Raw genomic sequence first — 16,972 nt, forward strand, 5'->3', positions numbered from 1 at the left:
TTAAAGGGCATCCATTTCTGCTAGAAATTTTTTGCAGAATGAAGCCAGGAAACAAGCAATCAAAAGCAGAAAAAGGAAGTGTCCACTGGGATCCCAGAACCTCAGAAGGGTTTGGACAGGCATTCCCTCTACCTTCTGCCTTCCTCCAACCAGCCCCTTGCCCCCAGGTCCTTCCCTTTCTGCCTCCTTTTCAGCTTCGGGAGGAACCCCCACATATAGAGACCCTATATTATGAGCTGGGCCATGCCCTCCTTTCTTGTACACAATTCAGGAAAATCCTGAGGAATGAAGCCGCTAAAACCTGCTTCTGTCTCAGACTTCTCTGCAAATCCTGGAACAGCTTCGACTTGGCCCTTCCTTTTTTCCAACAAAGTGGCCTCTATTGCATAGGCCTTTAAGCCAATAATATTAAGCACACATTCTGCACAGGTAATTAATGGCCAGTATTTTTCCTCATACTTTGAGCTGATTTTTAAAAATATTATCCTATCAAAAGCATTTATTTTATATCTCTAAGGAAGAAAAAAATAATTTACTCTGTAGCTTGTAGCTTTTATTGTATTCTTTCTCTGTCATGCTATTCTATTCAAACCAACTTCCTCCAATAAAATTTCCTTCAATCCCAGGGCATTGAAAAGCTCCAGAGGGAGAGTGGGATGGGGAGGGCAAAACTGCAAGCAAAGCTAGGGTTCAGAATGGCCGATTATATTTATAGAGAAACGTTTCTGTTCAGAGTGCTCTAACGGACACACTGTGTCACTGATACTCACTCACTCAAATCCATGAAAACTGGGTGAGGTCACGTGACTCGCCCGGAGGCATGCAGCTCCCAGAATGACCTCTGCATCCTCTAGAGCTCCACAGAACTTGCTTCTCACCCTCACTGCCATCTTCGCCCAAGTATTGAGATACCTCCCACCTCTGTCTGGAGGGTCCCCTTCCCTCTGGCACACTCTGCCCACTCAGGGATCCTAATGTGCCTTGCTAGGTGGCTGCCGGAGGTGCCACTGCCTTAGGTTGAGGCCCGAGTCCCTTTGTCTGGGATATCATGACCACGGCCTCCTGCCTCCTCCGGCCAGCCCGCCTCAGCCCTGCCTCAGACACACCCAGGCCAGCCGCAACCACACCTGCAAGCTTTGGCCTGTGACTGTCTCTTCTTGAGTTGCTTTTCCACTCCTGGACCAAGCCTTAGTGCACAGCTTCTCTCTTCTCTACACTCTGCTCACCATCCTGTAAATATGTGTGTTGAAAATATATGTCTGTCTTCCTTGCTGATTTTTCAGTTCCTCTAGGGAACGATGTTTGTGTCCTTAGTGCCTGGCACTTAGTAGGTGTTCAATAAACATTTATAAGAGGAAAAAATTGAGAGAGGGATGGAGAGAGGAAGAAAAAGTGGGAGGATCTGAGTCTGGGCCTTCGCAGGTCACTGGAATACAGCTCCCAATGCACCCCTCCACGGGTGGGCACGCCGGTGTGTTCTCTCTGGGGTCTCTCCTTGGGAAACTCTCCCACCACAGGCGTTCTTTCTGCTTTCCTCTCTACCAGGTAGGCAGAGTCCCATTTAAGCAGACTCCCAGCTCTCTTACCAGAAAAGGGCTGCAGGTCTCAATGTTCACAAATGCAAATATTGGTGCCACCTTGTGTGATGACGAACATCCCACGCCAGCACCACCTCTACTTGTGCCACCTACCCCAACACTTGCTGCAAAGCATGTCTTGTGCTTCTTAGTTTCATTTACCCTGGTCCCAGGGTGAGGCAGTATGAGTGTCACTATTTCTCGTATCTGGGCCCCCTTCCAAGTCCTCGAAGCATGAATAACTCTGAATGTGGGTGAGTGGACAGTAGTTCTCATTAAAATTCACACTTGATTATAGACCCCAGGGATGCAGACTCACTCTCCCAGGGATGCACTCATTACACATTCCCCTAAATAGGCCAGTAACTGTCAATATTGGTGATGCTCGAGGATGCTTTGTGGCATGTGGGCCATCGAATTCACATGCATGGCAGACTACAAAGGCACCTTAGGGACATCTGGGAAGGAGGAACAGCTAAATTTCCATCTCAGAGGCTTTGGCCAGCATGGTCGGGGGCGAGGCTGGGTGAAGGAACTGCCCTTCTCACAAATAGGGGCAGAATGAAGTGCCCAGGGGACCAGCCTGAACCTATCGTGCCTGTTCACCCTGCAAGTGCCTGCCTATTGTCCTAGAAATGATCAGGAAGCGTATTGAGGTACGGCATCTGCGGTCCTTAACAGATACCTACAGGTGGAAAGAGTCCCTTTTCAAGAGGTTTATTCACGTCCAGACTCCACCTTGTGTACAAGACGTGCTGACACCAGGAGGTTCCGTAGGTTTGTTCGGTTGTTTGGCTGGCCACCGTGCCTCCGGGCTTTCATGCAGACAGCACGACCTATGCCCACACTGCAACCATCTAAAAAAGCTTCTTTAAGTTACCAGGTTTCACAATTGGCCTAAAATGTTTCGATGCATAGAAGAAAAAGTGTAAGGACTTCAAAGTAAGAAAAATGTGGGTATAAATCCTACTTCTGTTATCTGTTAGAAATGTGTCCACCAGTGAAGTGAGTGAGGGGCCAGGAAACTGAGACCCATGGACCGCATCCGGCCCACCTCCTATTTTTTCATCTGTTTAAGTATTTATGGCTGTGTTCTCTCAACAACAGCCAAGCCAAATGCTTGTGACAGAGACCCACATGGCCGACAAAGCCCAAAATACATATCTGGGCCTCTACAGAAAAAGTGTGCCCCCTCTGGGTAAAATTATTTCAATTCTCTAACCCTCAGTTTTTTCATCCGTAAAATGGGCAAAATATTTACATTGAAGAAGTAGTGCTGTGAGAAATAAATGAGAGAAAAAAGTCAGACACATAGCAATGCGTGCTTGCTACATGCTGGGATTCTTTTTTTTTTTTTTTTTTTTTTTTTTTTTTTTGAGAAGGAGTCTCACTCACCCTTGTTGCACAGGCTGGAGTGCAATGGCCTGATCTCAGCTCACTACAACCTCTGCCTCCCAGGTTCAAGTGATTCTCCTGCCTCAGCCTCCCGAGTAGCTGGGATTACAGGCATGTGCCATCACACCAGGCTAATTTTTGTATTTTTAGTAGAGACGGGGTTTCACCGTGTTGGCCAGACTGATCTCGAACTCCTGACCTCAAGTGATCCGCCCACCTCGGCCTCCCAAAGCATGCTGGGATCTTTAAATGCGGATTAACCTTGCTGTTTTCTAGTCATGTCATTCGTGGACAGGTAAGAAAGGGACACAGCTTGTCTTCCTGTCTCCATCTGTGTTTCTCTTTTCACTTCTCACCCGCCCCTGAAAGTAGAAAAGCTACAACAAACAAACAAACAAAAAAATCATGCAGTATCTTTTTTTTTTTTTTTAAGTGGGATGGAAAATAAACTTACTCTAAACAAAAGCTTAATTCTTTTGAGCATCTCAGGTTACTTATTTTATCATCGTTTTATTTTTAGTGTAAAGTTAATCATGTAATATGTAGTACTGAACAAAGAGGGTCTTCTTGCTTTCTCCCATTTACAGAATTTTTTTCTCAAAGAAAATATTGTTTAGATAGTTTCAATTTCCCACCCTTAAAATATTTGTCTTCTTGAGAAATTTTAATAAAAAACTACATTTTATAATGGAATGGAGCTATGTGAGATAATCTTAGATGTGTTTTCCCAACCAGAAGGAAAGAATCTTCCATATTTGTCAAGAAGGAGGAGAGACACTTCGCTTCTCCCAACAACTTTCTTCAACTCTTTCTATATTAAAATTTTTTTTAATTTGAATTCATTGTTTGCCTTATCACCTCCTCAGCAGCCTTACAATTTGCCTTGCAAAGAAGTAGAAATCCTCCAAATGGATTACCAAAAGAAAGTATATACCTACCAAAAGTAAACATATTAAAGCATTTAAAATTTTTTTTTTAATTACACTTTAAGTTCTAGGGTACATGTGCACAACATGCAGATTGCATTTAAATATTTCTAATCAGAGCTATTACAAGGTTTAAAACAGAGATAAAAAGGCTTCAGTGCAGGGATACTGAGAAAGCCCTAGACTGGGTGGAGCTTGTATTACCTTCCTTCCCTTCACTGCACTCAGCAAAGATCTGAGCACAGAAGGTGTCACCTTTTTTTTTTTCAATTATTACCTTACTTCAACTAGGTTAATTAGCTATGGTTCCAGCCAAGAGGATCGACTGCTTTCATACTTGTAACTAAAAGACAAGTTCTAAACACACTACAGAAATGGGAAGCCATTCTGGCTCTGGATATTCATTTTGTGACCTGCTACTCTTAGATCATATGATTCAACTCAAATATGGAACTGTCTTTCCTCAGGCGAAAACCCAAGAAGACTAGGAGGCCTCTTTTACATCAGAAAGTGCAAAGAGGAGAAAAGCATGGCTTTCCTCCCAGGTGCTTGTGCCTCTGATCCATTTTGTGAAAAGAATCCAAAAGGGATCCTTTGACCTTGGGACCAATATGGTTGCTATAGGCCTGCAGGAGTTGGTGTGAGGGAAGCCCATTAGGGAGCAGGTACCTAAAGAGGGGGCAAGAGTTAAAGACCTCCAGGGTCCTCCACAGCCTGCCATGTACCCCGTGAGTGTGAACTGTGGGAGATTTGAGACCTCCCTGCACTTGTGAGTCTCATGCTCCAGTTGTTGGTGAAGGTAACCATACCAATCCATTGTGGAGGACAGAGTTTTGGAAGCAGGACTTCTGATGCCTGTTCTCCTTGCTAATTACATGAGTGTGGGCAAGTCTTTTAACCTCTCTTTGGTTCTGTTTCCCTGTTTGCAAAAAAATAATACTTGCCTCAAAGTGTTATTATGACATTTAAATTGCACAAAGGCTATAGTTGCCTAACATATCACTGTGGACAAAGCAAGGGCCCAACAAATGCTTGTTCCTTCTTAATTTGTCTATGATTACAAGCCTCATATGCACTAAACAAACTATAAAATTTCTTGACTACAAGAAATCAATATCATACTGCCATCTAAATTTCAGTATTGTATTTGTTAGTCGGTTGGTTTGTTTAGAAACTATGCCTTTAGGGGAAAAAATTATGGTGAGAGTGTGAGGAGAAGATATATGGGTAATGAATGGTCATGTGATCATCTCACCTCTGCAGTAGGGTTATGTTGTAAATCATCCATTCTTAAAACTACCTGTGAGAACATACTTTAAATTTCCTCTAAAAATGTTGAAACCAACAGAAAGGATGAAGAAATGGGGAGAGAAAAAGGGAAGTCAAGATGTTTGCAATGATGTTGGGAAGACAGAAAAATGATGTGAGAATAGCTACTGTATGGCAAATGTACTCATTCATTAAAAAGTCAAAAAAACAGCAGATGTTGACAAGGATGTGGAGAAAAGGAAATGCTTATACACTGTTGGTGGGAATGTAAATCAGTACAACCTTTACGGAAAACAGTATGGAGATTTCTCAAACAACTAAAATTAGAACTATCATTCCATCCAGCAATCTCACTACTGGGTACATACCCAAAGGGAAGGAAATGATTATACTGAAAAGACACCTGCACTTGTGTATTGATCATGGCACTATTCACAATAGCAAAAATATGGAGTCAGCATAAGTGTCCGTTAGAGGAGGATTGGATTAAAAAAAAATACATGGTACATGTACACCATGGAAATACCATGCAGGCATAAAAAAGACTGAAATCATGTTTTTTGCAGCAATATAGATGGAACTGGGGGCCACTATCCTAAGTGCAATAACTCAAACAGGAAGTCAAATACCACATGTTCTCACTCACATGTGGGAGCTAAACAATGTGTACATGTGGACATATGGAGTGGAATAATAGACATTGGAGACTCCAAAAGGTGGGAGAGTGGAGGGGGGTGAGGGCTGAAAAATGACCTCTCAGGCACAGTGTTTACCATTTGAGTAATGGGTACACATACAGCCCAGACTTTACCACAACACAACATATGCACGCAAGAAACCTGTACTTGTGCTCTGTCCGTATATACAAATGAAAAAATTAAAGTTTTTTTTTTTTAATGACAGGGGAAAATGCACTAATTTAAGAAGTTAATAGGCAAGCAGAGTGACAGGTGCTGGGGATACTGTGGTGAGCCATAGGCTGCACACCCTCCCTCCTGGGGTCACATCCATTAGTACCTGCACAGATACAGAGCTAAAGCAGGCATGCCAGGGTATGTGAGGACCAATGAAGGGTGTTAGGGGTTAGAAAAGGTTTCCAGAAGGAATGAATGATGCTTCATCTGAAAACTGAGGAATGAGTGGGAATTAATTGGAGAGAGCGGCTTTTCAAGGGAGAGCACAGCATTTTCTATCTATGGGAAGAGAATACAGCTTTACATAGCATTTGAGAAACGGAGAGATGGCAGTGTGCCTGGAGCACAGAGAGGCAGGTACAAGACAAGGCGGGACAGAGAGGCAGGTATAAGACAAGGCGGGAGAGCTCCAGTGGGCCCAGAGATCTGCCAGGTCGGGCCTTCCAAGCTGTCCCGAGAGAGTCCCAGGCATCAGCACAGCCGTTCTGGCTCTGGGAATAAAGAGAAAGGGAGAAGTCAATGAGAGCCCTTTAGTTGATTCAGCATGTAGGGTCCATTTGTTCTATTATTCTCTCTGCTTTTTTGTAAGTTTGTAAATGTTCATGATAGTAAATTTTTAAGGTAGAACAAAAAAAAAAAAGAGGCCTTCTCACCAGCTGCAATTTAGCTGTGAATGTGGGCCAGTGACCAGAAGTTTCTCTAAGAATGCAAACTTAGTCTTGCCTGTCGCAGGGGAAGGTTATGGCCTCCTTAGGGAGAAAGAAAATGACAGGCTCATCCTCTCTGTGGAAGAATCAAAGAATTCAAGCACTTGGTTAATTTGCCGAGCCTCTTCCATCTAGGGAATTAGGCTGTACATCCTACGAAGCATGCTCTGGGGATTTCCAAGAATTCTTGTTTACACCCAGACCACAAACAACACAACAGGAGTTCAGATTTTATTACACAGTGATTTGGCATTTGCAGCTCAAACTGAAATTTTAAAGAAGCAGAAGAGAAAAACAACGAAGAATCGTGCAAATCTTTTGAACATTTCATTCTCTCTGTGGTTCTAGCTCTACATTTGGAATACTCTTTCTTTTTTTTCTTTCTGTCCCTCCTTCTTTTCCCTCTAAGTGCCAATTCTGAATATATGTTAAGCACTTTGCAATGCTCAAGGGGACAGAAGGATAAACAGGTATTTATCCCTGCCTAAAAGACCCCCAGTAGTGAGAAATACAATAATTAAACAAGCACAAAATGAAGCATAATTATAAACCGGGATCCATGCTCTTAAAAACAGGAAGGGGTACCTTGGTATGGAAACATGTCTGTGGAGAGAACCAATTTACATTTGAGGGCCAGAGATAGCCCCCTCCTAGTCTAGAGGTTTCAAAATCAAAGGGACTCAGATTATAATGTTTTCAAGGGGGGTTTTACAACCGACGTTAACCCTTTATACATTATTTCCTACAGGAAATAATGCATAAGTTGAGATGATAGAGTTTTTGCCCACCACACACACCTGCTATCAACCAGGACTACATTAGCTATCATTTTTTATAATCCTAACACAAATAATTCTCTACCTCTCTCATTCAAACTGCTTTTAGACACAAATTAGAGGCAGGTTATAGGAAAGCAATTTACTTGTGATGAAAAGCAGAGGTTAGTGATGTTGAGTCCTTTTAATGGGCGCTGTGGGAAGCCTTGAAATCGAATCTGAATTTGGAGCAAAGCCACAGGAATCAGAGCAAAGGTAAAGAAAAGTATAGTTAGAGCAGACAACTGGCATTTAAATAGAGTACCTTCCTTTCTTATTCTGAGCTTTACTTGTGTTTTAAGAACATATGTGGAGTTAGATTTGGGGAACACCAAACATGTCATTAATGCAATTTTTTTTTTTTTTTTTTTTTTTTTTTTTTTTTGAGACAAAGTCTCACTCTGTCGCTCAGGCTGGAGTGCAGTGGCGCGATCTCGGCTCACTGCAAGTTCCACCTCCTGGGTTCACCTAATACAACTACTTTTTAAATAATTTAATTCCATACTACGTTCAATAAGAAAAGGAAATAGGGGAGAGCAGAGTTAAAGGAGGGGAGGAGGGGAACGAAGGGGAGGAAAAGAGGACATGAAGAGAGATGCCCTAAAGGGAACATACACCCATGAGAAGCAAAAAGAAGAGGGAAGACATTCAAAACTTTTGCTGTTGGCTTGGACTACATCATATTGATTTCTGTCAGTTCCCCTTGAAATGCTAATTCACTAGTGAGCTAGTATTAGACCCATAACCCTTATTCTGAAAAATCTTTATTTAAAATGGACAAGTATCTTAGACATCCTCTGAGAAACTAGCCTCTGGCTTACTCAGCAGTGTCTACAGTAATTCAGATGCACAAATCTGAAGGGCTAGAAGTAGCTATCTCCTAGTCTAGAGTTTCAAAATGAAAACTCCTGGATTATAATATTTACAAATTCCTCTACCATAAAAAAAAAACAAGGAATCTCTCTATATGCATATCCATTTGATAATCAGTTCAAAATGATGGAATAAACTGTCATACCAACTTTATGGTCATTGAACTGTTGTATTCAAAGTCAGATTGATTAGTCAGACTGTGATACAGTAAGAAAGCAAAGACATCAGGATCAGCCTGACTCAGTTCAGTGACAGAAACAATGACCTGAAATGGTCTGCATTATGGACACATGGATTTGGGTGACTTTGGACGTGGCATTTCAGTCAAGCTGCAGGTAAAATCCTTTTCTTAGAACTGTGGCCGCCTATCTGGAAATTCATGTTCCCTCTCATTCCGAGAAGGGCATTACACTAGCAACAGGGGGGGATAAAGAGAAGAAGAACTGTGTTCGTTCCACGAGAAAGCAAATGTTGTCACCTACAGCCAGATTGCTTCCAGGTATTTCATCGTAGGTCCATGGGGTTTCAGGTCTCACGGTCAGACATACAGTTCTGGGGCTCAGAAAGGCTGGGAGTCCAGATGGGCATTTGCTCTCTGCTGGGTTCAAGACATGGAGTGAGTGAGGTCACCCAGAGAAAGGCTGAGATGGAAAGAGGACTGAGGACTGCATCCCAAGCAATGCCAGTAGCTAAAGGACAACCAGACCAAATGGGGGAACAAGAAACAACAGGAGGGAAAACAGGAGACACATCTGAAATAAAGAAGAGGAGAGAAAAAAAATCCCACGAATGGTGTTTCCTGGGATAAAGGAGGCTCGTTACATGTTTGTAAGATCTGGGGAAGTACTCTTATAGAGGAAGAGATGGAATCCAGAGAAAGGCAGGTTAACTGTTAGCGCCCTTGTTTAGGAAGCAGGAGGTTCGCTTTGGAGAAGGACAATTTTCACCCAAGATAAATGGGAGGCAGGAGAGAGGGAAGATAACCTCTCAAAGTGAAGCTCAATTTCTTTTCTATAAAATAACATTATTGCAATAGGTAAGCTTTAAGGTCTTATCGCCTATTTTCACATTTTAAGAAATAATATATAATCCCTTTTAGTCCCCTGTAGCTGTTTTTATAGTTTGATCTTAGAAGCAAGTTTTCATGAGTAATACACTATTCATTATTTTGAAAGAAAAGACCGACAGACCCATTATATATTTTTTCCTGGGGCCACTGAAGGAATCTTCATATTTTAGTATATTGATGATGCTGAAAAAATACATTGTCCAATGTCACATATATTCCTGCCTGGGAATGTACCCATGAGGAAGCAGCAGGTAAACCCAAAATGAGGAACACCTTTTTTTTCTTTTTTTTCTTATTTTCAAGTACTATACTCTTCAAACAATGCCAGTGTCATAAAGGCAAAGAAAGTATTTGGAAATATTCCAGATTGAAGGAAACTAAATTAATACAACAATTAAATGTAGTACCTGATTCTAGACTTTATCCTGTATAGGGGAGAAAAATTTTGGAATGGACCTTGTTAATGTCAATTGGTGAAACCAGAATACTGATAGTGGATTTTTTGAAAGTACTGTATCAATGTTAAATTGATTGAAGTTGATAACTTTATGTGGTTATGTAAGAGAATACCCCTATTCATAGGAAATAAACACTGGTATATTTTAGGGTAAAGGACCATAATGTATGCATTTAATCATAAATAGGTGAGAGAGAGAGACAGAGACAGAGAGAGGGCAATGATAAAGTCAGTTGACAATTGGGGCAAATGAAATATACATGTTCAATATAATATTTCTATTCTTACAATTTTTCTGTAAGTTTGAAATTATTTTCAAATAACAACTTAAAATACACATTAATAGCTAAAGGAGTGCTCAGATTCCTGTGCTCCAGCACTGTGCCACTGCACATCAGAAGCTCCAGAGAACTCTAAGAATAAGGCCGTGCCTTGCTAAGGAAGTCTACCTTGGCATTGGAAAAAACTGAGCTTGTATTATTTGTATAAAGAGCAAAAGAACTAAGTGTTCTGTGGCAGTTGTGAATTTGTGAAGTTGTAAGGGTCTTAACTTGAATATGACCCCATATTTTCTGTTCAGCATATATTTGTCTTATAAAAATCAATTGTTAAACAGACGAAAAAGTGAATAATAATCAAAGGAAGGCCCAGCACGGTGGCTCATGCCTAAAATCCCAGCATTTTGGGAGGGAAGGCAGAAGGATCACTTGAAGTAAGGAGTTCAAGACCAGCCTGACCAACATGGTGAAACCCCCTCTCTACTAAAAGTACAAAACTTAGCCAGGTATGGTGGCACACATCAGTGGTCCCAGGTACACAGGAGGCTGGGGCATGAGGATCGCTTGAACCCAGGAGGTGACGGCTACAGTGAGCTGAGATCGTGCCACCGCACTCCAGCCAGAGTGAGACACTGTCTCAAAAAATCATCGTCATCATCGACAACAACAACAAAGGAAGAAGAGAAATTCTCATTGCTGAAGCAGAGAATTCATAAAGGGGGTATCACAGGGACATGAAATTTCCCTTTGGTATAGATTTTTTTAATTGTAAGATATAGAGAGAGCAAAGCTGATAGAAAGCCTTCATTTTTCTAGGGCTACAGTATCATCTTAACAAGTTCCTGGAGTGTCAAAAGTAGGCTGATTTACTCTTTTAGGACACGCAATAAAAGGGGTGGAGATTACAGGGGAATTTGAAGGAGGCTAATGTTTCTATTCTTTTAAATCTGATAACAGATCATTTCACCATTTCATCATACTGTGTAGTTAAAGTTTTGTTACTATTTTTTCACTGCTTTGGAAAGCAGCCTTAAGTAACGTCTTCCTGTGCACACTGGTAGACCATTCTGACCACCCCGTGGACAACGCCCCTTTGGTTGGCGCGAGCCTGACCTGCGATGCAATTATCTTCCTGAAGGCGGCGCTGTGCCCCAGCTGCGCTGAAGGAGGCCGGCGTGCAGGAAGAGGAGGGGCATTCCTGGGCAGAAATCGAGCTGGGCGCCCCGCTTAAAACCACAAAGGGAGCACAGTCTAGTGAGAAGCTACACGTTTGCAAATGGTACACATAAGGAGAGAGATATCAGCGGCTTCTATACCCTACAAAGGCGTAGAAATTAAAACGGCACAACCTTTTGTTCTTAGATCCCCAACTGATAATTAAGACGTTCGCATAGTCATTATCCCATTACCTTTTATTTCGCATTTCTCTCACCTTCTTTTGTCATTTTTTAAACTTTTTCTCCTTCCCCCTCTTTTCACTCCAGAATTTATTTTATAATTGATGTCGGTGTTTTCTGTTGCTTAGAAATTAAATTATCAGAAACTCCTTTGTATACTGGTCTCTGACCTATAAATAGCGCCACAGCTGCCTGTGACTTACGGCAATTAAAGATTTTTGTGCTAACCAGAAAAAGAAAAGAAAAGAAAAGCCTGAAGGTCCTAGTGTAGCACGTCTAGTTGTTCTGCTGGCTTTATTGGGAGGAAATATGAGAAATGGCTCTTGGAAAATATTTTCCTTATCAATAATTGTTCTTTGGAGTTCACCTTACTCAAGGAGGATGTATCAGAAATAATTATTGGGGTTGAGTGTATTTCTGTCAATTCGTGTGGCCTTTTTCCACAAGAGTACTTCCTTTTCATTTTTCAAGGATCATAGACAACAGCTCTTCTCTAAAAAATATATTTTTGAGTAAAAATATCAATTCTTTATAAGCTCTTGGCAATCAACATATCTTCTATTATTTCCAAAAGAAGAGAAAGGCTTTAATGGGGCCTGGTTATGATTAATAATAGATTTGGTGAAGAAAAAGCCAGCCGGACTTTAAAATAGATGAGAGCATTCTTAGTCTTGGTGAGTCTTGGTTCAGCTCATTAAGGAAGCCAGCTGCGATGCAGATCGGCATACCATTTCCGTGACAAAGAGGAATTTCCCATAAAAGCCCTCTCCTGAAGGAGGCCAGTGTGTTTTTAGGTGAGCCCTGGCCACATCTGGACCATAGAGATGAACTGTGCCACACAGGAGGTGGAACAAGGGTCGAGGAAAACAATAAAAATGACTTTTGGCCAGGCACAGTGGCAGATGCTTGTAATCCCAGCACTTTGGGAGGCCGAGGTGGGCTGATCACGAGGTCTGGAGATCGACACCATCGTGGCTAATACGGTGAAACCCTGTCTCCACTAAAAAATACAAAAAAAAAATTAGCCGGGCGTGGTGGTGGGCGCCTGTAGTCCCAGCTACTCGGAGGCTGAGGCAGGAGAATGGCGTAAACCCGGGAGGCGGAGCTTGCAGTGAGCCCAGATAGCGCCACTGCACTCCAGCCTGGGCGACAGACCGAGACTCAGTCTCAAAAAAAAAAAAAAAAAAAAAAAAATTACTTGTAACATTTGGAAGCCTGCTTTTAGAGGGAATACCAACCGAATGGGGCCAATAAAATGATAAAATAAGAGAAGTAACTGTAAAATAATTTCAGTACAATCTTTAATCTATGAAGAGCTAAGAGATGAAGACAGGGAGCAGACATGTCTTCTGTTATGGGAAAGGCAGTAAGGAACAGATGAAAGCTGCAGGAAGAGTGCCAGATTGCACTAGGACAAACTGCACCAGGTATCACAAGAAACATTGCCAAGGATGTTGTACAGACACATTTTATTTCTAAGAACGCATAAACTGTCTTTTGTGAATAAGCTACATTTAATCCTGCTTCCAAGCAGAAAGATAAACTAGCTAGTCCCTGGTTTCCTGTGATTACATATCCCCTTCAATCATGGAATCACAAAGCTGACAGGGAGCTTTGGAGATCATCCACTTTAAAAATGAGGACATCTGTTTTAACAATAGTGCCAGGACATGAGGGTAGTAAGTGGCAAAGTTAAAACAGCAACCTGGGTCCGACAGCCTCCGGTCCATGGTTATTTTCCCACTTCACAGAACTACCTCCTTAGTCCATTTACACCAAATACAGACAGTTAAACTCCACCCCATTTCCAGGCCTCACACCCATGCTGGGTTTGAGGAGCATTCCTATTAGCTTCATGACTTCTCCATATGGTGAGCCTTAGAGAGGACAGATACGAGGATCCCCATCTGAGTTAAAACCCAAAGAAAATTCTGGCTAACACGGTGAAAACCCTTCTCTACTAAAAATATGAAAAATTAGCCGGGCGTGGTGGTGGGCGCCTGTAGCCCCAGCTACTTCAGCGGAGGCTGAAGCAGGAGAATGGCCTGAACCCAGGAGGTGGAGCTGGCAGTGAGCCGAGATCGCTCTGGGCAACAGAGCTAGACTCTGTCTAAAAAAAAAAGAAAGAAAAAAAAGAAATTAAGAGCCTTTGCTGAGATCAAAGCCAGCCTTCCCCAAGCCCCCAGCTCTGTGTGACTTCCAGAGGGCATTGCTGCAACTGATTTTTGACAGACTGTCTTCCTGTTTGCCTTTGTAGGTTTCACAGCGGCAGCCTCCCTCGTGTCCCTGGCCTGGGCCTTGGCCTCCTATCAGAAGGCCCTCCGGGACTCTCGAGATGACAAGAAGCCCATCAGCTACATGGCGGTCATCATCCAGTTCTGCTGGCACTTCTTCACCATCGCCGCCAGGGTCATCACGTTTGCCCTCTTTGCCTCGGTTTTCCAGCTGTACTTTGGGATCTTCATCGTCCTTCACTGGTGCATCATGACCTTCTGGATCGTCCACTGTGAGACAGAATTCTGTATCACCAAATGGGAAGAGATTGTGTTCGACATGGTGGTGGGGATTATCTACATCTTCAGTTGGTTCAATGTCAAGGAAGGCAGGACACGCTGCAGGCTATTCATTTACTATTTTGTGATCCTTTTGGAAAATACAGCCTTGAGTGCCCTCTGGTACCTCTACAAGGCTCCCCAGATTGCAGACGCATTTGCCATTCCAGCGCTGTGTGTGGTGTTCAGCAGCTTTTTAACTGGCATTGTTTTTATGCTGATGTATTATGCCTTCTTTCATCCCAATGGACCCAGATTCGGGCAGTCACCAAGTTGTGCTTGTGAGGACCCAGCCGCTGCCTTCACTTTGCCCCCAGACGTGGCCACAAGCACCCTACGGTCCATCTCAAACAACCGCAGTGTTGTCAGCGAGCGCGATCAGAAATTCGCAGAGCGGGATGGGTGTGTACCTGTCTTTCAGGTGAGACCCACTGCCCCATCCACCCCATCATCTCGCCCACCACGGATTGAAGAATCGGTCATTAAAATTGACTTGTTCAGGAATAGGTACCCAGCATGGGAGAGGCATGTTTTGGACCGAAGCCTCCGAAAGGCTATTTTAGCTTTTGAATGTTCCCCATCTCCTCCAAGGCTGCAGTACAAAGATGATGCCCTTATTCAGGAGCGGTTGGAGTACGAAACCACTTTATAAAGCAAAAGGAGTTGCAGGACCCACAACATCCAGATGAAGGGGTGACAGCAGGGCTGTAGCCATAATGACACTTCATCCTAGGGCAGGGCAGTGAGCTGTGAAGTTCCTAGAGTGACCGTCATCACCATTATCATTTGATCCTGTTGGCTGGGGGCAGCTGGTCTCCTTCCAAAACAGCTGCACCCAAGAGTGTCTGACTCCACCTGAAAGAATGACGCTGGCTTAGTAGGACTCTCCATTGCTACCAAACTCCTCCTGCACGGTCTTGGGTGCACCCACCAGAGGGTACTATTATTATGGAAAATTTTGCCTCCAATCATTAGGGTGTCTTGATGGTGTTAACTGATCTTTCCATAAAAATAGATTCAGTCATACACACATACACACACTAACACCAGTCCTCTGTCAAAAAAGCTTAGGTGACTTTTTTTGATGCAAAGCTCTGATTCCCGCAGGAATATAAAAACAAAGAGAGAAATATCCCTCGAGAAAAAAAAAGTAGTATTGCTTAGAAAAGAATTCATAAACCATTTTCTCATTTGGAAATCCATACCACGTGTGAAAATCCTATCCAATGGACAGCAAACCCAAATGTTGTTTACACATGTGTTAGCATTGATGGAATGGTTCATTTTCTACACATTTCAGGATTTGTTTTATATTTTAAATTTTCTGTTGTGAACATCCTTTTTGACAGAAATCCTATGCAGCCCATGTATGGCTTTCGACAAGACCAAGGAGCTCAATAACTTTATGATGTAAATTAAATAGTAATCATGATTCAGTATTCAATTGCAAAAATGTAATAGGTACACAAAGAGGAAGTGGGGAAAAAGGCAAAATGAGAGTCTGATTCCCAGTCATGTGCAGCGCCTATTGGGACGTAACGGCAGTGCTGCATGAACCAGAGGAATGGGCTGCAACCGGATCTGTTTCCAGACGCAGAATGAGTGGCTCTGTGTGACAATAGGCAGACGCCGACTCTGGAAGAGGCCGTGCCACTCCTTTCTAGTGCCAAACACCATCCAACCACAGGACTGACGTGGAAGCCCCGAACAACTGAGAATGATTGGCATGAGCCCCCTAAAAGCAGGCAAGAGAACGAGCAGTCAAGTTCTCCACTGTGTACAGACTTTTGCTCCCCGCAATCCAAGGTCAAAGTGATATGTCTTTTAGAGGCTTTGGGACACTTTTTAGTAAGTATGAGCAGACAGATGCAATGAATATGCTATGAAAAAACCCTTCTGAACTGATAGAGGGCTTATCACTATATCCAGCTAAGATTTGTATTTGAATCATCTGTAAAGTCACACTCTTACAACAAGCTTCTGGGTTTTAAATACCTCCGTACAGCAAGTAAACGTTCCCCGCTTTCTGTTCTCAGTGTCCTTGGTCATGGTGCTTTTCGTTGCATTAAAAGTGCCAGTCAAACTTTGATAGTATTTTTTTATAGTTGGTGCAGAGTGGAATAACTCATGGATTATTTCAATATTTTTGTAATAAAAAATATAGGGTATACACATAGGCATCATCACTTTTTTTATAGACCTGGAATCGTTTAAAACACTTTAAGCGTCATAATTACTTGGGATGTCAGAAACTGGTCCACAAATTCCATCAGCCTGCCTCAGCAGATTGAAAACATTTGTCTCTTGCAAGATCACCCTACTTTGCAAGTTGGTGCCCCCAGGAACCTGGCCAGGGGTGCTATCAGAATATCAGGTGAAGAGAGAATCAGCTTAAATAGAAAGGGCTTGTCAAGACTGGCCAATGTTTCCCAGGAAATCAAAGATGTAAATGATTACTTTCATCCATCCATTATAACAAACCTGACCACAGTGGAAGATGTCTTAAACTTCCTTCCCTGGTTTTATATTAACCCAACTGATAGATTAAGTATTAGTCAAACCACCAAAAAAGAAAAAGAAAAAAAGTTTAACTTAATTATTTGGTTATTTGGACTAATTCACATAAGGTAGTCCAGTTCTCTAGCCACCACCTGTAATGGGTGTGTCATCCAGAGACTGTGTCCCCACAGTGACATCACAGGAAGTAACAGAGGGCTCAACCTAGGACTTCTTTTGGTACAAA

General features: G+C 42.5%; 1 protein-coding gene across 1 annotated transcript in view; it reads left to right on the forward strand.

The window, feature by feature from the left end:
• XKR4 (XK related 4) overlaps nt 1-16,260 on the forward strand; it is a 412,555-nt gene extending 396,295 nt beyond the window's left edge. The window contains exon 3 of the mRNA XM_028852677.2: nt 13,935-16,260. Within this exon, the coding sequence (XP_028708510.2) occupies nt 13,935-14,881 (947 nt within the window). The 3' untranslated portion in view covers nt 14,882-16,260. The remainder of the gene's footprint in view (nt 1-13,934) is intronic.
• Nucleotides 16,261-16,972: the final 712 nt, after the last annotated feature.

The sequence above is a fragment of the Macaca mulatta genome, chromosome 8, assembly GCF_049350105.2.
Source record: "Macaca mulatta isolate MMU2019108-1 chromosome 8, T2T-MMU8v2.0, whole genome shotgun sequence".
Classification (NCBI taxonomy): Eukaryota; Metazoa; Chordata; class Mammalia; order Primates; family Cercopithecidae; genus Macaca; species Macaca mulatta.